This window comes from Solanum tuberosum, unplaced genomic scaffold (assembly GCF_000226075.1).
Source record: "Solanum tuberosum cultivar DM 1-3 516 R44 unplaced genomic scaffold, SolTub_3.0 scf00057, whole genome shotgun sequence".
Classification (NCBI taxonomy): Eukaryota; Viridiplantae; Streptophyta; class Magnoliopsida; order Solanales; family Solanaceae; genus Solanum; species Solanum tuberosum.
This window is the reverse complement of record NW_006238984.1, coordinates 1,880,637-1,904,203: the sequence shown is the minus strand read 5'-3', so window position 1 is coordinate 1,904,203 and position 23,567 is coordinate 1,880,637. Positions and strand designations below refer to the sequence as shown.

Genomic DNA, 23,567 nt, shown 5'->3' with positions numbered 1-23,567 from the left:
TTTCACATGCCCTGTTGATTGAATAAAGTGAAACTATAGATAGATCTGTCAAACTTGAAACAATTGGTTAAAAGGAGGAATGTGCATACACTCTTCTCTTTCCCCTTGACTCTTTTCTTTGTTATCTTTTAAATTTAGCTTCAGTTGATTATAGATAACACAATTTAGTAATTAACGCTTATGGTTCTTTACTTTTTATTTTCTGCAAAAAGAGATTATGGTCAAGTTCAATGCTATTGGTTTTAAGATACTTGCTATCAGATGTGGTATTATGAAATAGTCAAATAATTGAAAGGTAGGAAGGTATACACAACTGTGCTTCCGTAACTGAAAACTTGCGAGGGTGGGGGTATTTAAATTGTATTCTACTGTAATTTGTCACTGACAAATTTTCATTTTGGGATTGCTTAGGGCATTCTTGAAAGCTTGAAACAAGGAGTTCAGTTTCTTGAACTCACAGATGAAATTGGAACCAAATCATTGACCTTCAATGAAGAATTGCAGCTGCGGCCCTGGTGGACGCCAACTTATGACAAAAATTATCTCTTAGGTTAGTATCTGATGCACCTGTTTATATAATTTGGGACAATTCTATGTTTCTAGTGTGGATAAATTTTTATCAGCCTTGCTGTAGTACATTTTCTTTCCAATGTTTTACTACATATGTAATGTCTTTAAAATAACTGCTTGTCTTTGTGTGCAGAGCCATTTGAAGGAGTAGCTTATTGCACCGGACAAACCTTGGTATGAATTTTTGTCTGTGATATTGTATACACTAGTTTGATGTTTATTCTAGGGGATGTACAAGAGTTCATGGTAGAGTTCATTTCAAGATTAAATTTTTTAAAGTTGCATCAAGATTTTTTCTTTGTTAACTGTGGTGTCAGGGCCAACTTGCACACACCTCACTAATTACCGGGGAAACTTGCCACCCCAACTAGCAATAGGTACCAGGTACCTCCAACTACCAGGGTTAGGAAGGATGGGAAGAAACCATCATTAGTATTTCTATCTCAGCTGCTGCGATTTGAACCTGAAACCTTAATAGTTCTCAACCAACTTGATTAACCACTAGGCCACACCTTTGGGTACAATTTTGTGTCAAGATTAATTATAGGGATAATTTTAGAGACCTCCCTCAAGGTTCAACTTTCTAACACTAATTTCTCTTGCGATTTACGATATTACGCTTGCGCTCCCTCTTTTTATGGCAACAGTTTTGTTAACTTATTTATCATTAATATATAAAAAGTATGACTATTTTCCTTTCTAGTATATTCTTTTGTTAAATTGATTTTGTAAATATGTGCCCAATTGCACGCAGGCAAGGGGAACCACTTACTAGAATCGAAGTGCATTCTACCGTCAGAAAAGTCAAAGTTGATTTGTTAATACACAAAGTAACTAATCCATATTTCTTCTTTATATAAAAAAGAACTGACACAATTTTCTGGAAGTTCTCGAATGTTGAGTATATTCAATTATTTTAAATGTTTTGTCCACCCTCTTCCATCTATCCCCCTTTGCAAAAGTTTCATTTGCAATTTGTATGCATACTCAATATCACAATCCCTGAAATAGTGCAAAGACTGTGTGAATTGAATAGTCATTCTAATCATTGATCAGATCTACTCAAGGAATAGACAGACAGCGAAAAGCGACAAGGGTTTGCCTCGCCTCGCGGTGAGGCGCTCGCCTTTTTGAATTGAGGCGCTAATTAATACCAAAAGCACAAAATATTTAATTGCATTTATAAATATCCAAAATCTCAGTAATGACATATTAACAAATATTTCAATTCAAAGTCTAGAACTTGAATGACTCAATAATTCATAAGACAATTGACAAACAATATTAGAACTCTAAAAGCCTATTCTTCTTCAAAATTATCAAAATCTTAAAGTTCAACATCCATTTCATTATGATTATATTGCTCCTCAGATTCTTCATCAGTTAGTGTTCGAGTCCTACTTGAACTTGTAGATTTAGTTTATACTCCTTTGTCCTTGTCAAGTGTCGTTGAACTTGAAGAAATTCCCCTTAGACCATAGATATTCTCGTTAGCTACAATTGCCGTAGCAACAATACCCCAAGTAAGATCACCTTCCTCATATACTAGTTTATCTTCTTGATCTTCGAGGCATCCAACTAAGCATTCATTTGACTCATCAATATTCTCCAAGGCAATTGCATCAATGGTATCATGAGCATCATAGCAACGTTTCAATATTCTATTGTACTTATTGACTAACGTACACTAAATCATTGAGACGCGATAGTGCCACCCTATTTCTCTTTTTGGAATTAATCTGCTGTTGTAGATATTAACTAATAGATACTAATAATAATATAATATGGAAATTAGAATATAAAATATTATTCTTACATGTTCAAACACTCTAATTTCGCTCACATCCGAATGAGCTACAAATTAGACTTAATACTTTCATGGCAAACTTTTGCAAGGTTGGAGTTTGGCTACTAAATAGCGAAACCATTCAACCATAAAAAAATAAATTTAAGGGTTAATAAGTATAAATAAGTCAAATCTCTTGAGTAATGCTATAGTATAACGAACTAAATTAACTCACTTACTCGGTGACCTTAAGTCTTTGGCTCTTTGAGCCTGATCACAACCAAACATTCCATCTGCATTTTTGTACCTAGGAAGCTCAACGACTAGTAAATTTTGTGTTGTTATTTCGGGGTTCATCTTCTCAACACATGCACGACAACCCGTCCACACATCAAAATGTTTAGTGCCATCTTCTTGAGCTTTATAAAACAATCTCGGGATCAAAATATGGTCTGCAACATGCATAGGCCAATGGAGTTGGTCAGTCCACCTTGCATCAATAATTTAAAACACTTTCTTATATTGTTTCTTAACTCCACAAAAAGTCCGCTCAATAGTTTCCTTGGCTCTATCCATTGCTTCATAAATATAGGCCATTGGTGGTTTATTTCCCCATCTACCAAACGAAAAACTACTGTCAAAGGACCACAAACTTAAGTGCCCGAACAACATCATTCCAAAAGTGGGAAGAAATAAGAAGGTTGGCAACTTCTTTCCCCAAAGTTTCCTTTACAAATCTACTTGAAGTCCATTCGTTTGAGAGGACTAGAATTCTCAAGTTTTTCTTTTGTTTGTACATAGCTTTCAAAGTCAAGTAGCTTGTTGCAAATCTTGTCTTGGCTGGTTTCACCAAATTTCTTTCATTGGTTAATTTTCTCATCAAGTTCAACCACAATGACCTTTGACTATTGTAAAAATGGATCTTGATGGCCTTCTTAAAAAGTGTTAAAGTAAAATTATAGTAATTAGTAGCTAGTAAGTATTTTTAACTATAAAGAAAGTTAGAGGATAGGAGAGTGATATTACCTGAAGCATATGGGTTAATCTTGAATATGTCACCAAACGTCAAATTGATGCAATGAGCAACACATGGAGTCCAATAAATGTGTCGATACGCTCCTATCATCATGCTTCCTGCTTTAATATTTTCACTAGCGTTATTAGTGACAACTTGTACAACATTTTCCAATCATATTCTTTCAATAGTGTTCTCGAACAAGTTGTACATTTTGGTAGAATCGGTATATTTATTGTTAGCATCAACAAAACCAAGAAATACACTAACGATTGAAGAATTCACCAAAATATTGATGATCATTTAAACTTTTTGTGCCATCCATTTATCTATCATAATGGAACATCCAAACTTTCTCCATTGCACTTTATGCTCATCAATAGTTTTGTCCACTTTCTTCACATCTTTTTTTAGGTGAGTAACTCTAATTTCATGGAAGGAAGGAGGCTTCATTCCGGGGCCACGTTGCCTAATGCCTCAATGAATTTATCAAATGATTTGTAATTAACACAATTAAAAGGGAGCCCCGCATCGTACATCCGTTATGCAAAAGCACTTACCATGCGCTCCCTTAGAATTTTCTAGGTTTCATCAAATCCTACTCCCTTTTCAAAGCCTCCCTTTTGTTGTGATTTTTCTGAAAAATAGAGATTGAGAGGACATTTCGTCACGTTCCGCTCCGTGGATGATGCACTTACACTAGAAGACATCTTTTGAGTTTTCGAGGGAGGCATCATTTCACCATATTTATCCATATCATCATCATCATCAATATTAACCACATGTTCTTCTTGCTGCCTCATCTGATATTTCGGATAACTCGCAATTTTAGTTTCCACCTATGCCCTTATTTCTTCTATAACTTCTGTCCGACAACCATTGTTTTACATTTCTGTTTCCACCCATCAAAAGTTGCTTGTGTCGAGTAACACCACCATTAAAAGTAACTTTACAGAACATACATATAAATGATTTTTTTGTTGGTCCTTGCATACCATAATTCCATCCAATGTCCTTTTTTTTGCTAGCATCATACGTCATTGAAATCACTATTTATGGACAAAGAAATACTATATTGTTTAGTATAAAACTAAATTGAGTAGGGAAGACACAAATATAGAAGGATTAGATTTTATTTTTTAAATATAGGCAGATTGCAATAGTCAATAGCTCCAGAAATAAAAAACCAGAGCATAAAAAACAGACTCTGCACACTGCACACAGCTGTGCTGACTGCATATTAAAGATGAAGAAGAGAAGAAGAGAAGAAGAAAAAGAAAAAAAGGGTGCTGAAAACGTACCTGCTGAGGTCACGAAGCAGAGGAGAAAGAAGAACTGAAGAAGTACCTGCTGGAGAAGAGAGTCGGGAAGCTGAAGAAGAGGGTTCCGAAGCTTGCAGACTGCGAACGAAAGAAAAAAGGGAGTAGAGTTGTGGGTTTGTCAAAACTCCAAAAAAACTCTAGTATTGCTTTTTAATTATTAAATCAGGCTTTTTTTTTTTATTTATAAAAAAGGTGAGGCCTTTAGTGCCTCGCCTTTTTAGTGTCGCCTCGCCTTGCCAGTAATAGGCGCATGGGTTGCGCTTCGCCTCGCCTCACTATTCGCCAAAGGCGATCGCCTTTGAGGACACTCAGTGCTATATGGACTAATCTGCAAGGGTAAATATTTCAAAATGGTTAAGGCGAAAGTAGGGCAACTCTTCCATAGATGAGTCTGACGAAGCAGTCTATCATTCTTCTTGTGTTTGTTGAAGTCGTAGAATTATATGTGATTAGGGTTTCTGAAGTTGCATCTTTAAAACAGTGTTTACAAAATAAATAAAATAAAATGGTATATTGAAAGGGCAAATTAGTTAGATCATATTTTTTCATTAATGATAAGTTAAAATAATTGTTACAAAAAGGATCAGGGGGAGCCGGGAGGTAAGCATAATATTGTAAACCACATAGGAGGTTAATGTTAGAAGTTAAATCTTAGGTGAGGTTTCTGAAAATTTCCCTTAATGATGTTGTAACTTAGTAATGAACTTGTATGCAAAGTCTTCCTTATGCATCCCTTGTTCTATTCTCATTGATTCTATTGTCACTGTTCTTGCCACCAGGGTTCTTCTGCTCTTGGAAATCAACATTTCCTTGATCTATTTCTTTTTTTAATGGTTTGGTTCTCTTCCCCAACAAATATTGGAGAATATCATCTTGATACAAGGCTTTACAAAAAATCCATCTTTCTCACCTTTCAATTACTAATGTAAAAATGCCTCTATATATTTTGTACTAGAAATATAACATTACATTTATATCTTACTTCTCTTGGATCTTCATACAGAGAAATGAGTATAAGTCAGTATGTTATTGTCCCTCACAAACATCACATTTGTCTTGGGTAAGAAAATGAACCTTGGGCCTAACTCAACCCCATAAGCCAGTTCATGTGGTGAGGATTACCCAAAATTATATAAGGAGATAAGAAACTATCCCCTTAACTAATTTGGGATATTCTTAACACCATAGCTGGACAGTTGGAGTGCAGACAACATAAATTAGAGGCCTAACATTTGGGAAACCAAGAATATGAATGAGCCTAGTTCTAATGCCATGTTAAGAATAAGTCTTGGACCTTACTCAACCCCAAAAGTTAGCATAAGGTGTGGATTGCTCAAGAATATAAGGGAAGACTAACTCAATTCTTTCAACCAATGTAGGGTACTCCAACGTTTGGTGGTACTGGTGTCAGTTTGAGAGGAACAATTTGAACTTATTGGGTACCTGGTGCCTCCAATCAATACTTGTATCGAATCGCTCCACCTACCAAGCTTAAGGAGTTGAAGAAATTACTTAAATGCTTTTTTGTCTTTGTTGAGATTTTGGTCTCCATGATTTTCATCCCATGTTTCAATTTGATGAATGCCATGTGATTTTAAGTGCTGAAAAGGTAAATGGAAATGAATGGGGAGATAATGTAGAACAATAATAACTTCAGTTTCTTATATATAAGTTCCTCCAAGGTAATGCATGTGTTTGTGTAATATTTTTTAATGAAAACTCTTTTCCTTAAGTTAATACTGCACATTATTTTAATATATGATAAGCAGGGGTTGTACACTAGAGTTAACATATCCAACATTACATGTCAGTAGGAGTTGGTTTCTATAATGAGGAATAATGCTTAAAGGAAGAGCTTTGAGAAAGCAAAATGAAAATCTTGATTCTGATGCTTCACATTTTCCTTCCAACAATGTTTGTTGTGTCTACAAAAAAAGTAGTCGGTTCAGACATGTGAAGAGTAGGTGTGTGGTGCGCAGATGCCCCAGTAAGGAGGTGTGAGAAATTGGCTATAGCAGGTTTTAGTAGAGGTAGAGGTAGGCCGGAGAAAAATTGGGGAGATGTGATTAGACATGACATCTTCAGCTTACTGTGGACATGACAGTAGATAGGAATGTATGGAGGTCAAGGATTAGGGATAGTTGCAGGTAGTAGAGTGGTCATATTTTTATGTGGAGGGGGTCAGTCTCCTTTTATCCTTATTTAGTATTATATTTGTTAGTAGTCAGATCGTATCATATTCTTCATTTTCACTACGTACTGCTTCATTTGCTTTGTATCTTGCTATTTTATTGTCGATATTTTTCTTTCAATCTTGTTTTGATTACACTTCTTTTAAGCCAAGGGTCTAGAGGAAACACCCTCTCTACCTACAAAGGTAGGGGTAAGGTCTTCATATATCCCACCCCACCCAGACCCCACTTGTGGGATTATATTGCATACGTTTTTGTACACATAAAAGTAGTTCATGATGTTTCAAATCCTAAGAAAGAAAAACACTCGGTAATTTCGTGCCATTTACAAGTTTTGGTGGACAATTACTTGGTACCCTTACTGGTAGGAGGTAGCAGGTACCCAATGGAATAATTGAGATGCCTTGAAGTTTGGCATGGACACCACCATTTCTAAAAAAGGAAAAAGAGAGTTTCATGAACTTGCTATACTTTTCCATGTGAACATAAGCTACTTAAGATGGCCAAATTAGATAGCTAAATAGTATGGCACTGAAACAACATTGGACTGTTACCTGATACAACTTGAAATTCTAGATATTTTTACCGCTTAAATGAGATTTTATGACGCCAGTGAATTAAACCAACACAGTCAGCTTTCTTACTTCCCATGGTGTCTGGAGTTGAGTTGGCTGGTTGAAGGTTATACATTACATCATACATGTTATTTTATGTGTATAACTGAACTTTTCTTTGTCAGCTACGGTTCGGAATGGTGTAACAATAGTTCAATCACTGAAGTAGTCTTGTTATTTGAGCCAGATTCCTGTTGACATCAGGACCTGAGACTATGCCCCTGTTCAATTTTCTTATTTTTTATAGTTTTGATGATTCTTTCTTTTATGTATGAAATTCATGCAGAACCTCTTCCTAATGTTAAGCTTGTGGGAAAAAAATTCATCACTTTGTAATTGCTTTTACGCTTAATTGCAGGATGATCAAATCAAACAGTCTCAAGCTAAAGTGGTTAAAACAATTGAGAAGAGATCCCTTTTACCAAGACTTGTCTTTCTCTCAATTCAATGTGCATCATCATCTGTCAAGGGAAATGTTGAAGCAAATGGTTCTGTCTTTGATCCTAAGCTATCATCGGAACTGAGATTGTTACTCGAGCGGTATGCCAATATCTTGGGATTTTCCTTCCAGGATGCTGTAGGGATGGCTTTTGATATTTCGAGTGGCCTTAAGGATGCAGAGGTAAATTCTTTTGTGTTCATACTCTGTGTGAGGAACTGAGGATGTTTCCAAAGCTATTATTTTTTTGTTTGTTAAAGTACTTTTTGTTCTCTGTTTCTTGCTTCAATTATGATAATACAAGCATACTTATGGAGCCCTTATTATCATGACTTTTGTTGTTATTTGTTATCTCTTCACATCATTGTAATGGTTGGGATAGTCTTCAAAGAGAATTGGAATTCCTAACTGTACAGGTTCAACATAGAAATGGGCCTTTCACTGAAGAAATAGACGAGGTGCATTACTGCATTCCTCAAATTGAAATTTCAGAACTTACATCTACTGAGATTTCAAAGAGGCTTGGGCTTCGAATAAACTTTGTATTTGTTTGGTGTTCAACATTAACTTTTAGTAATAATACGGTCGTTTCCGAACGCATAAAAGCTAGAGGTTTAGTTCCATACAACGTTTTGAACATTTTTGTTTTTTCAGTTTTTTTCCTACATTCTGAGGTAGATACTAGAAAGATTATTTGCATAATGCTTGATTGGGGATGGTGTAACCCAGAAATTTCCAGCTGTTTTGAAGTATCTCTAGGGTGCATGTTCTTGGGAGCATGAGAGTAGAAACTGAGGAGACTATAATACTTCTTAAAGCTGGCACATACATCAGTCATCACTATAAATGGACTTAAAGGCTATGATAATCAAGTATGAAAACACAGCCTAGATATATAGCATATTGAAACTGATTTCAATGGAGGCAAATATGCAATGGGGCCTGACCATATCACAGGTGATCACACTTATGAGAGGGGAGAAACTTTCTTTTGAAGTAAAGTTGGTTGATTTAGGTTTGTATGTCGTTTATAATTCAAAGCTGCAAAAAATGCATGAAAAGTTGCATATTGTTCCAGTTGGACAGTTGAATTATAAGAGAAGAGAAAAGAATTGCTTATATCAGTTGTAAAAGAATCATCATGTTGCGTTTGAAGGATTAGCATTGATTCTTTGATGCAGCTCAAAACTATCTTAGGCATGAAGAATGATATTTCTAGGTCATTTCGTCCCAAACTTTCATTATTTACTGTCTGGTGTCAACTGTTAAACTGTAAGTTTTTGTGATAGACTAAATTTTTGTATGTTTGATCACCTTCCGTACAGGCATGGAGCTGCAATCTGATTGATTGGATGAACTTTGTTGTATTTTTAAATGCTTGGAATCTTTATTCTCATGAAGTAGATAGAGATTCAAATAAGCATGGTAGTACATGGCTTCTTGTGAATTTGATTCTGAAGAAGTATATCCTGGATAAAGTGAGATCAATGGGAGCAATAGAATCATCACCCGGATGTGATCTTCCTCATCTGGTGCTATTGGTAACTGAACCTTTAGCTTGGCATATTATGGTGATTCAGTGTTGTGCCAGGTCATTATTGCCTTCAGGAAAGAGAAAAAAGAAAGGTGGACCTTCGGAGCAGTGTAACATTGAGTTGTGTCAAGAAGTACAGGATTCAATCCGTTGTGTATGTGAGACTATAGAGCTGGTTAGAGACTGGCTAAATCAACAAATGAGCAAGTCAGACAATGACAAATCGGAAAGTATACTTTCATCACTCAAAAGAGATGGAGAGTTAGGACCCGGGAAGGTCTACCGAGTTATTGAAACTTTAACCTTGTCTTCAACAATTGATAGAGGTCTTGGTGATGTGATCACTCGAGCATTGCAGTCTTGGAGTCCTGCTGATATTTCTAGAAAAATCATTACTAGTCAGCGAACTGCTTTATCTAATTTCCTTAGAATTTGTGATTCAAAAATCAAATCAGTGAAGGAACTGAAAGCTCAATTATAGCTGGCTGGGGAAATATTGGATTTTTCTGTGGAGGGGAGTTCCAAGTGATTTTCTTTTTTTTTAATTTCTAGGTATTGTTTTTTCCTAGTAGACTCATCAAACGTTGCTCCAAATTTTCGTTTCAGCTTTCAATTATGTACAATAAACATGACATTCATTTTCCGAGTATCTTATTTGTTTTGCAGATATGTAATGTTTGTTTTTTGTAAAAAAGATTTGATTGGCTGCCTGTTGATTTTGGTGCAAAAATATAAAAGAGGATGGACGGATGGATGGATGATTGATTCATGTCACTGTACAAAGAGAGAGTACTCGTATAATTTCCTCCCATTGTTGTTAGTCGTTAAACCACCCAATGACCTCGGTGGGAGGTATCAAACATTTCAAATCTTTTTCTCAGATTTAAATATTTTTCAAATTAACTTATTTTTCTTAAATTTAAGGAAAATCACTTACCTCAAAAAAAACAGGGAAAACATTTTTCAAAATTCTTCTTCAACATCACACCTCAACTTTCAACTCTAACTCAAGAAAATCACCCGTATTCTGCCTTGCTTGACCATAAAGGTACAAAATTAGGAAAATTGTTCATTAATAGGGATTTGGTGCTACCAATAACCATCTAATAAGTTGATATTGAGAGGAGATAGTTAGCTTCAAACTTTGATAGATAAACGAATTAATTTGGCTCTCAAGTGCTTCAAAAGGACTTGGGGTGGTATTCTCTTAGTTGGGTTGAATGTCTTTAGCAGACTAATAGATTCGTTTGTTTTGTGCACTGAACACACTTGAATGAATGGTTAGTATAACATTTATTGGTGTTTTATAATCTGACATCTGTAACCCTAGTTGGTCTTCCCTATTGTTATAAACCATGTAGTTAGTTAATCTTAATTACAAACTCCCAATTCTCTTACAATAGTTACTTTCTTGAATCTCAATAGAAAATTATAAGAAGATTCTAGTACTCTCTCAATGAGATTAGGCCTCAACCTAGTTGGGTTACTGTTTTTTGCATTGACTTCTTTAACCTCGTGAAACAGGAGTAGTTTGGGCGATGATGTACCGCAGATTTACAATACTTTTGATGCTTTAAACTTGGATTTTTGCGTGCGTCTTTATCATTTGTTAGTAGATGTAATGGTCTTTTGCTTGGATTTTGTTGGAAAATATAGTTTGGAGAAGTTGGGACTGAAAAGTTGCAACAACAGTTATTTTTGGTGTTTTGAAGACTCGACCTACGAGCCGTAGGAACGAGTTGTGGTTTGAAGTGTTGATTTCTGGAGCTAAGTGTAAAACGACGGAAGCTAATGATGAGCCGTAGTAACTTCTACGAGCCGTACAATTAAGTTGTGGAAAAGTTTAGAGAAGTTGAGCTCCAATACCTTAATGACGGTTAGCCAGGACAGGTCGTAAAAAGATCTACGGGCCGTAGATCATACCCATAGAAATTGCTCTTAGGTGAAGGACTAGCTGGTGGTTGACAGAAGGTACCTACGAACGCAGGAATTCCTACGAGTCGCAGGTACAAACCGTAGAAACAACTGCCAAACCTGAATTTTCCTAGATTTTCGTTTGTTACTTTATCTAGGATTTGATGTTTCTAAATATTAGTTGTAATTTTCATTTTTCAGGTTATTAGACAATTTGATACTTTTACTTTTGGCTTTGAGAATTAACTTGCAAACATTTTGAGCATTTAATTCTTGAAGTGTTGGTTTATAATATTGCTTTTTAATCATCAATTCAAGATTTCAGATTTCATCTACCCTAATTGTAAGTTCATGATTTATTCTATTAGTCATATTACGAATTGTTATCACCCAAGAAGGAGTAACTAAATCCACAGCTAGGGTTGTCGGAACCATGAGTAATTAACAAAGTTGACCTAATAATTAAGTAATCCTTGAATAGTGTTTATGCATGTATTGTTGATCTCTTCATTTTGAATGCTTTATAACGGTGCGCAACGTTAGAACTCGCCTTATTCCTACTTGTCTGGCCAAGGAAGTAATGAATGGGAGAAGAGATTGAACAACGAATATCCAGCGTTGATTAGCCTCTATCTAATAGCTTAACATAAAGATGTGAGGGCTAATTTGGGGACAAGGGTAAGGGTTAGTAGAACATATACTCGTAGACCGACCAAGTTCTATGGTGAAATTCCCTACTTGGACGACCAATCACTTAGGAGATACCTAACTTACCGACTTTGCATGTCAAACACTAAGAAATGGTTACTATTATAAGATTTATTTCGTTAAGAACTTGTGGGGAACACATGTACCCTAGTTTCTTCTTATATTGATCTTACAAATCTGCGAATCTTGTTTACTTGGTTACTTTTTGCTAAAATTAATCAATAATTATTTTGTGTTACAAAATCCCCTTTTTATGGAAATAATATGACTAAAAGTACAATCAACAGTAAATTGGCCTAAGTCTAGACCGTATTCCTCGTGGGATCGACCCTAACCTCTATTAGGTTCTTTATTTGACAACAACCGCTTATACTTCTTTAAGAAGGTGTAATTTGGGCGTATCAAATTTTGGCGCCGCTGCCAGAGAATACGGATTTTATATTAGACTAATTTTGTGATTGCACTTTAGTCAATTATTTCATGATTTACATTTTATTTTTGTTTTGTTTTCTATAGGTCTTATTCTCAGTGTATGCCAAGTACACGGTGTCAAGGTAGTCCCATGACCCCTTACGATCTTGAATTAAGAAGAACTCTTAGAAGAATGACTAGACCATGTCATAATATGGGACTAGATGATGATCCAAATAGAGAGGGTCATGATAAGGTGCCTGGAGTCCAATGTCTGGGAGTAGTGGAAGTGCCTAGAAACAATCCAAATAGCCCTTTCTTTGATAATCCTGAGAGAGTGCAAAATCGACAAGAACCCGATATGCGTCATAACTACATGGTTAACCATAATATTACAGGATCAATGGGTAGCATTGTTGTACCCCCATTGCCACTCGGTCTTACGTTCATTGTCACCAGCAGTTTGATGCAAATGCTTACGTCTAGAGGGTTTTTTGCTAGGCTACTATCTGAGGACCCATATGCTCATCTAAGTAAAGTCACTAATGTTTGTATGAGTAGTGTGGGAAGATCAGATCTAGAAATGGATGCAATTGGGTTAAGGGTGTTTCCACTATCATTGACAAGTGATGCTTCCATATGGTTATTTGAGCTACCGTATAACTCAATCACCACTTAGAACGAGCTACACCAAGTGTTCTTAGATAAATATTTTTCGGTGTCAAAGAAGATGAAGCTTAAAGAAAGAATCCATAATTTTGTGGCTTCACTTGGAGAATCAATTAGTGATGCATGAGACACATTCAAAGGTTATATGAGCAGTGTTCCAAATCATCGAACTGATGATGAATCGCTCAAGGAGTTCTTTTACAGAGGATTAAATGACAATGGTAAAGCCGTGTTGTAAACTATTTATGGAGGATCATACGAAGCTAACACATTTATGCAAATAACAGAGAAGCTGGAGAAGAATGCCAGAAACAATCGGCTACCACTAAGAGCACTTTTTCTATACAAGCCACACAAAATCAATCCAATGATGATATTCGTGAAGAGATGGCGTAGTTGAAAACAAAGGTTGTCTTAGTACTGAAACATGTGAGTGGGAATGCGGAGAAAGTTAATGTAGTACATTATCAAAATAGAGTTCCACCGCCTGATGAGAATATATACGAAGAAGATGCAAATTTTATGAATGATCAGATGGGGGTTTCCGGACCAATGCCCAAGCATACAATCAGGATATTTGGTGCCAAAGTCAAGGAAATAAAGGCAGAAACTACAATAATTAAAATCGTGAAAGGAACTACAATTGTGATGGGAACTATAATCGTGATAACAACTACAACAAGAATGGGTATAATAACAAAAATGATAAGAGTGGCCCTTATTTTCAACCAGGGAATCGAGATGGAGGATCAAGTTTTAATCGTATAGAGGATATGATGGCTAAGATGACTAAAAGGTTTGACTCAACTGATGACAATGTGAAAGAGATGTGTATTGACTTATCGAGCATTGAGAAAAAAGTAGATTCACATGCAGTATCAATTAGATGGATTGAGCAACAACTGAGCCAATTATCTGATCATGTGCAATCCGCATCAACAAGGAACATTTCCGAGTAATACCATCCATCATCCAAAGAATGATGGACATTGCATGGTAGTTACTACTAGGGGTGGAAAACAGACTATTGACCCTCCTATACCGACTAGTGTGGAAAGGGAAAATGAACTCGAGGAGGATGAAGTTGAAGTAGTGGAACAACCAAAGGATCAAAATGAGAAGAAAGCTGAAGTTACTCAAAAGATCATTCAAATGCCAAGACCTCCGCCTCCCTTCTAACAAAGATTAGTCAAGAAAACTTAAGAATGAAAGTATCCCAAGTTTATATCCATGTTGAAGCAATTATCGATAAATGTTCCTTTAATTGAAGCACTTGAACAGATGCCCGAATATGCTAAGTTCATGAAAGATCTTGTGACCAAAAAGAGGGCTGTCAGTTTTGAAGGTGATGATAAGTTGTAGCATTGTAGTGCCATTGTTACTAGATTGTTAGTGCAAAAGAAGGAGGATCCCAGAGCTTTTACTATCCCATGCACTATTGACATGTCACACTTTGTTAAGGCCTTCCTCCAATATCGATAGAGGGAGTAAGAAGTTTTTTTGGGCATGTCGGGTTTTATAGGTGCTTCATCAAAGATTTCTCCAAAGTTGCTATTCCATTATCTAGACTGCTTGAAAAGGAAAGTGCTTTCAAATTTGATGTTGTGTGTTTAAAGGATTTTGTGAGCTTGAAAGAGAAACTTGTTTCATCCCTTATTATACAATCCTTTAAAAGAATCTCCCATTTGAAATGATGTGCGATTCTAGAGGTTTGGCACTTGGCGCTGTTCTTGGTCAGCGGAAGAACAAGTTCTTTCACCCCATATATTATGCTAGCAAGACCTTGTATAGCGTTCAAAAGAATTACACTGTCACAAAGCAAGAGTTGCTGGCCGTTGTATATGGGTTCGAAAAACTTGGAGCATATTTAGTGGGTACCAAAGCAGTTGTGCATACAGATCATGATGCTCTATGATACTTGAGGGAAAACAAATAAGATAAACCTATACTTATCTGGTGGGTGCTTCTTCTCCAAGAGTTTGATTTTGAAGTAAGGGGTAGAAAGGGTTGTGAAAACCAAGTAGCTGACCACCTATCAAGGCTTGAAGCAGGTGCTATAGCAGCTGAGGGAAGAGACATCGATGATTGTTTCCCTGATGAATTGGTAGTGATGATTTCTCAAACCTCAATACCCTGGTATGCCAATTATGCAAACTTCATTCCATGTGGTTTGTTACATGAAGGCTTGAGTAGTCATCTAAAGAGGAAATTCTTATTTGATGTGAAGAGGTATATATTGGATGAACCTTTCCATTTGGTGGAATGTGCTGATAATGTAATTTGGCATTGTGTGCTTAAAGTGGAGGTGAAAGAGATACTTGAAGCTTTCCATGCTTCGCCAGTAGGAGGACATCATGGGGCATACACACAACTTCTAAAGTTTTGCTATGTGGTTACTTTTGGCCCAAAATGTTCAAAGACGCCCATTCTTTTTGTAAGTGTTGCGCACAATGTCAAATGAAAGGGAGCCTTTAAAGGCAATATGAGTTACCTTTGTCACATATTCTCGAGATTGAGGTGTTTGATATTTGGGGAATTTATTTCATGGTGCATTTCCCTGTTATTTTGTGAACAAGTACATTCTCGTGGTAGTAGATTATGTATCCAAATTGGTGGAAGCAATATCATTGCCAAAAAATGAAGGGACAAGTATCACAAAGTTCCTCAAGAGGAATATTTTCACAAGGTTTGGAACCCCAAGGGCCAATATAAGTGATGATGGCTCTCATATTTGCAATCGCTAATCTGAAACACTTCTAAGTATGTGGTAAAACTCAAAGTCACAACACAGTACCATCCATAATCAAGTGGGAAAGTTGAGGTGTTCAATCGGGAAAGATCATCTTAGCCAAAAAAAGTGAATGTCCATCACTCTGATTAGTCTAGTAAGCTTGAAGACACACTTTGGGGTTATTTAACTGCCTTCAAATCCCCCATTGGAATGTCTCCATACAAATTGGTATTTGGGAAGGGCTGTCAACTTCTGGTTGAATTAGAGCACGAAGTGTTATGGGCACTGAAGAGGAATTGGGAAGTGGTAGCCAAAATCATGTGACTAAACTACTTGAATTGGATGAGTTTCGATTACAATCATATGAGAGCTCCGCACTCTATAAAGAGAAAAAGTAAAATGGTGGAATGATTGAAAGATCCTACATCGGGAGTTTAGAGTGGGTGAACTAGTCCTACTTCTTAATTCACAATTGAAACTCTTCCCGGGTAAGCTGAAGTCCAAGTGGACAAGTCCGTACACAGTCATTAAGGTGTATGGGATCGGAGCAATCAAAATTGAAGATGTGAAGGGTGTTAAATTCAAAATTAATGGCCAAAGGTTGAAGGTATACTTTGGGGAGGGTTGTGATGTGAGAGTTGATGAAGTGTTGTACTTGTATGATGCTTAGAAGTATATTCACGTCGTGCCACGACGTTAAATCATGTAATTCTTGGGAGGCAACCCAAGTATTAGTGGCTTTCAATAATGTGAGTGTCACTTGTGCAGGATGGATGAAAGGTAGGCAATTGAGTGACCCATCGGGCGATCTGCCAAAGTCACTAAGTGGAGCTCCAGCGAGTTCTCCCTTTAGGAAGGTCAACATCATGAGTGTACTATCAAATTCAGTGACCTAAACCCCTAAATTGGCGACCCTCCGATGATGTTAGGCGAACTTGATTCAGTTTTCCCCATGAACTGCACAAATTAGAGGATGTACGGTCAACTTCAGCAATAAACATGGAAATTCAGTGATGTTCCTTTCTACTTTAGGTGATCAGTCTATAGCTTACTGATTTGAAAACAAATTTATAATATGCTACATTCATGGTCGGGGATCTATCGAAGGGTGGCGATCCACCGACCTGGTCGGCGACCTCAAACTTCAGGCGTTCAGGAAGTCCATCAATAGAAACTCATTCATTTTGTTATTTTTGCATTGAGAACAATACACTTTTCTTTTGGTGGGGTGAGAGGCACTTTGGGTGCCCAACCTATGCTAAATAGTGTTAGTTGCACTTTTCTCTCGCTATCCTTTACTTTGTGAGGTTTTCATTGATAATAAATCTAGAATTGATTATGTTCAATATCGATGTGTTGAATAGTATATATGATGAGCATTGTGTTTAGTGTTCAAATTTCAAGAAGATATCGGTGTGGCTGCACTTTTGAATGATCTTTCTGAATCTTGTGTTGACTTGATCTGTTTTTGATGTGAGCCTTGCAATGAACATCACACATAAGCTTTTGATCTTGTCAGGTTGTGCTAAATAATTGTATTTGAAGTTCTATGTGTGTGAGGTTTTACCTGGAAGCATGCTTGTGGAATCCTAAATTTTGCTTTGTTAGTCCAATTGTCTAACTTTGGTAAGTATAAAGAATGATCTTGGGAACAAAATTTTGAGAGGGAACCAAAATTTTCATATCATTTTTGTAACTACCTTGTGAGTGCGTGTAACCATTTGAGCCAATTTATTTTTTGATAACCATATTGAAACCTCTTAAACGAAGTCATCCCCAACTTCTCACCCAAAATCCTTTACGAAGCATTGGTTTTTCTGAATAGCCAACTTAGGCCAAAATCCTAAGTTGAGGGTGTGGAAAGGAAGGAGAAAGAAAAGCCAAGTGGAAGAAAAATAAAGATGAGATGAGACTCAACTTTGAAGTGTGTTACAAAAATAAGGAACCCCTCGTTATATATATATATATATATATATAAAGACTGTGATGATGCAACTTTTGAAAATTTTTAATAAAAAAGAGAGTTTGGGAAATAAAAAGGGGTTTCAATAACATGATTAACAAGTCAGTTTTGAGTTTTCAAATGAAAAAGAATGAAAAGAGCTTGAGAAGAGGTAAATATGATGTCATCGATGCTTTGAAAAGGTGAAGCCACTGAGCCAGATTTACCATACCTTAACCCTCCCCATTATAAACCTAAAATACCCTTGAGATCTTGCATGGACTAGGATATGTGATGATTGGAAAATATGGGCAAATCTATGGGATTAAACTTGCATGTATTTCTCTTTTGGTAGAGTGAGAATTGTGTTGATTCCATTCTTATTTAATGATTTGATTTGTGAGAGCTTGGAATTGTTCTTTATTTGAAGGAACAAATGCATTTGTTGAAAGATGGTTTTGCATTAGAAAATATGATATAGTGAGGTTGCTTTGGTTTGATACTGGCTAGTCATCATTTGAAGCTTTTTGATCATGATTGAGTATTGCAGGTTATTGAGAGTATTCTTGTAATAGCACTCATTGAGAACTGTGGTAGAAACTCATGTTGAGCTAGTTGTATTCTTGATTTACTTGAGGACAAACTAAATTTTAAGTTGGGGGTATTGATGAATGGTAGATTTACACTCACTTAAGGCCAATCAAGTTCAACAATTAGTGTCCACAATGCCTAATTATGCTCTATTATAATGATATGTTGATGATTTGCAGCTATGAAGGATAAGGGACAAGGCAAGGATGAATGTTTAAAAGGATGGCCAAAAAAATGAAAAAACTGTAAACTCTACATTGTTGATCGCCTAATCGAAAGGGCGAATCATCCAAACGGGTTTATTTTGCCAAAATGGGCAAGTGTTTATGGTCCAACTGTTAAGATTAATGGGCAAAGAATAGGTGCATCAACAATCCACTAAACTCAAAGGCAAACATGTTGTCCATCACCGAATGTGACAGTACTTAGAAGAAAAAAAATGAAGGCTTAAAAGGCAAACAAAAAGGATATTCGACGATCCGCCCAATGAGAAAGGCGTTTTCCATCGAGTCCGTTGACTGAGGTTCAAACACTTGAAGCCGAGATAGAGTAAAGGGTGAGCTGAACGACAAGAAAGGAAATTCGCCTAGTCAGTGCGATGAGCCCGACTAATGTTGCCGAACGAGACGCAGAAAAGTCTTCTTAGAAAGTTCAAATTGTTGGGAAGAGAGAGGAAGTAGATCTATCTCATCTTTTATAGTTTTTACATTTTAGAACTGTTGAGAGAGAAACTCTTGGGTAATGCTCTTCAATTTGGGTTTTGAACATTACTCTTGTAATTGACAATTAGACAGTGAAATCAAAGTGGGTGTTGATAATAATTACTTAATTTCAGCACACCCATGACTGCTATCATAAGAGGTATAATTTCTGCACTTTTTTTGATGGGTGGAAAAAGTAATGGGTTGGTATGTAAATCACATAAATGAAACCGAAAGAAGATTTTATGAACTAAAGCTATGAGATCGGAAGAAGATTAGCATTATTGAAGATGACCCAACTTATCCTTTGTTGTTAAGCTTTACCGAGCAGTGCAATTTTACCCCTAATTAGCATCAATATACACCCCTACACCCCTAGATTTGATTAATATTATTTAAAGTCTATTTTATTAAGTTTGTAGCTCATACTTGATATTGAAATTATATGATAAATGTTGGTGGAATGATCAACCCAATTTGCTCATTGCTACATTATATTAGTTACAACTTAATTCATTTCTTAGATTCTTAGCCTCACACTAATCCTTGTGGAATTTGACCCCAACACTTAGTTGGGTATTTTATATTGACAACGATCTCTTACGCTTTTGATTTGTTCTAAAGAGTAGTTTAAGAGTTATCAATACCTCTTTTATTTCATCCCACTTTCTTTTTTCATTTAAATTTTCGAATTTTGGCTCATCACTTTTTTTATAAGGAGGGGTTCTTTCTTTTTGTAACACACTTCAAAGTGGAGTCTCACTTTCCTGTCTTTACCTTCCACTTGGTTTTCTTTTCTTTTTCCTTTCTACACCCATAACTTAGGCTTTTGACCTAAGTTGTCTATTCAAACAAATCAATGATTCTAAAAGGATTTATGGGTGAGAAGTTAGGGACAATATGACTTAAGAAATTTCAACAAGGTTGTCAACCAACAGTTTGGGCTCAAATGGTGACAAAATGGTTACACACCCTCACAAGGTAGTCACAAAAGGTATGAACCTTTGGGTTTTCTCGTTTGGCGATCAACAATGTATTGTTTGAAGTTCTTTTTGTATTTTTGGTCATTCATTCAAACATCAATCATTTCCTTTTCCATTTGCATTCATAGCTCCAAATCATCAACATATCATGAGAGTAGAACAAAATTAGGCATTGAGGACACTAACAATCGAGCTAAATAGACCTTAAATGAGTACAAATCTACCACTCATCAACACTCACAACTTAAACTTTTGATTGTGCTTAAGTAAATCAAGAACACAATTAGCTCAATAAGAGTGTTTACAGTAGTACTCAATCAGAGCTAACATTCAAGTGACATAACAAGACTACTCTCAAAAACATGCCACACTCAATCATGATAAAAAAGCTTCAAAAAATGACTAGTCGGTCTCAACACAAGCTCAAACTCACTCTAGCTTCTTGTCTAATGTAAGACCATGTTTCAATGAATGCATTCAAGTTCCCTCACATCAAGAATGATTACATGCTCTCACAAAGAAAATCAACAAAGATACAGAGAATCTATGCAACTCTCACTCTCTCAAAAGAGAAACACATGCAAGCTTTGTCCCATAGGTTTGCCCATATTTTCCAATCATCACACAACTTAGATCATGCAAGATCTCAAGGGTGGGTCTTTAGGCTTGTAATGAGGCTGAGGGTTAAGGTATGCTCAATTTAGCTTGGTGACTTTACCTTTTCAAAGTATTGTTGCAATCATCTTCACCTCTTCTCAAATTCTTTTAATTCCTTTTCATTTGAGAACTCAAACTTACTTTTCTTTCAATTTATTTGGAATTCCAATTATTTCATCACTCATCTTTTTCATTTTATTTTTTCCAAGCATTTTCATCACAATGACTCTTTCTCTTCTTTTATAAGGAGGTGTTCCTTCTTTCTGTAACAAACTTCAAAGTTGAGTCTCATTTCATCGTTCTTTTCCCTTTACTTTTCTTTCATTCCTCCTTCATTTCTATAGCCCATCATAGGATTTTGGCCTAAGTTGTCTATTCAAATATAACAATGCTTCAAAAATGATTTTAGATGAGAATGTAGGGACAATTTGGTTCAAGAGGTTTTCTTTTGGTTTTGCCAAGTAAAGGTTCCAAAATGGATGCACACCCTCACAAAGTAGTCACAAAAGATTATGGACATTTGGGTTCCCTCTTTTAATTGTTGCCCAAGATCATGCCTCACATTCACCAAGATTTCAACAATTTGACTAACAAGGAAAATTCTAGGACTCCACACACATGATTTCAAGTAAGATCTCATCACACATGGCACTTCAAAATTTAGAACATCCCAAAAGATCAAAAACGTACTTTGATTTTTATTGTAAGGCTCACATAAAAACACAACTAGTCAACAAAAGATTCAAAGAGATCGCTCAAAAGTGCAACAACATAGATTTCATTCTTGCAACCCCAACACTCTACATCATCCTCATCATGAGTACCATTCAAGACATCGATATTGAACACAATCGATCTTCAAATCATTATTAATGAAAAGTTCAAGCATTTTATGATTTTCAGAAATCATGATGGATGATTTTCAGAAATCATGGGGGATGATTTTCAGAAATCACGGGGGGTTGCAAAATCAAGATGGAATGAAATAGACAAATGAGATGCACTCAACCAAAAGAAACACTATAATATAAACAAAAGTAAACAAATACAATTATATAAAACAAAAAGTAACAAAATTCAATAAAAAATGGGAATATTGGATTAAAGTCCCTTACCCCACAAAAAATAAACAAGCGGTGTCCTCATTGTGATGATAATTAAAGTACGATAGGATGAGATGAAAGGTCCACCCTAATTTGCTAAGCCTGTGGAGTACTTTGATCTGGAGTCTTCAAAAGGGAAGCAACATCCGGGGCATCAATGCCCTACAATAGGATAACAAGAGGTAGCAGTGAAGTCTCAACTGGGTAGTAGTGCCCAACACAACACTCAGAGGAATGGTGGAGTCTGAAGAAACTCCACTCGTACCAACCACTGAAGTCTCCCGAAGGGATCTCTCCAGGGTCATCTAAAAAATGATCTCCCTGGTCTCCTACATCTCAATCAAAGTTTGTGCAATCCCATGCCCCTTGATCTCAACTCTTCCTCGTCCGTCTCCTTGTCTAAATCATCCTCACCCTCTAGACATCCTCACCAACAACAATATCAATAGTCGTAGTTATCTCAGGATGCACACTAGGATTTGGCTCACTACATGGCATATGTGGTGGCATGGAGGTAGGTGCATCCGGTAGGGGAACTTCACCCCACATCATCGATATGTCTGTGGACTGAAACTGAGTCACTTTCGCTCATGTCTCATGGTTCCTAGTGCACCATAACTACTCCTGGCCTTCTCTTGGGCCTCAAGTCACATAGTGAGGTTATCCAACCTCAGACCATGTCTCTCTATCACCCCCTCACACCTACTGACCTTGTCTCTCAATGGAGCCAAGACTTTCTCAATAGACCTATCAATAATTCTAGGCATGTCCATCTCAACTCGTGTGACTCTATCATCTACCAACCGGGCAAGGCTTCCCATATGATATATCATGGCCTGGGTCGAAGGGGGACGGGTGATAGAAGTGCGGGTGCCTAGCAACAACATCAACACATACAGTAGTAGCAGGAGCAGAAGTAGAAGAAGGCAGAACAAAGGGTGTAGATATACCGCCTGCTCCACAGAAGGAGTAGGTATTCTAGCCTCAACAAATAGTGTATTAAGATAAACTACGGCGCCGTGTCTCGTGGTGGTGGCTTCCTCCGAGCCACATCATCCCTCAAATACTCAACTTCAATCCTCCGAATGTCAATTGAAGAGGCTGGTGTGATCCTCATCAGACTTCCCCTGAAAGGGAACTCTTGCCCTCTAACACAGCTATGTAGTGAGAACCGGGAAAACAAGAGAGGTCTTCTCTTTCCTAGCCCGTATCAACATCTCCTCTACATTGATGGTACCTACATTGATCTCCTCCTCATCGATGATAGTGCCCACTATCACTACTTTCAAATGCTAGCGTATTGATTCATTCTAGGACATCATGATGTTGTTGCTAATGAACCCGAACCAATACCGGTCCATAATATTTAGGTCCTTCTTTTATATTTAGCACCTTCAGCCATCACGGAGGGAGAAGGCTTATTGATACGCTCAAATTACACCTCCCTAAAGAAGTATAAGCGATCGTTATCAAGTAAAGAACCCAACTTGTAGGTTGGGGTCGATCCCACGAGGAAAATGGTTTAGACTTTACTTTAACCAACAATTATATTCAATTAGCCAAAGTACTTCCAGAAACAAGAAATAAAAGGGGGGATTTGTGAAACAAATTGTAAGAATTCAGTAAGTAATCAATAAACAAAAGATAATTTCGGTTTTTATCAACATGAGAGAAATTAATTGGGT

The 23,567-nt window shown here is 36.7% G+C and overlaps 1 protein-coding gene across 2 annotated transcripts in view; it reads left to right on the top strand.

The window, feature by feature from the left end:
* LOC102582714 (N-alpha-acetyltransferase 25, NatB auxiliary subunit) overlaps positions 1–10,188 on the top strand; it is a 66,624-nt gene extending 56,436 nt beyond the window's left edge. For both annotated transcript variants that reach the window (XM_006344546.2, XM_006344545.2), the window contains exons 15-18: positions 412–550; positions 704–744; positions 7,858–8,121; positions 9,264–10,188. In XM_006344546.2, coding sequence (XP_006344608.1) covers positions 412–550; positions 704–744; positions 7,858–8,121; positions 9,264–9,953 — 1,134 coding nt within the window. In that variant the 3' untranslated portion in view covers positions 9,954–10,188. The remainder of the gene's footprint in view (positions 1–411; positions 551–703; positions 745–7,857; positions 8,122–9,263) is intronic.
* Positions 10,189–23,567: the final 13,379 nt, after the last annotated feature.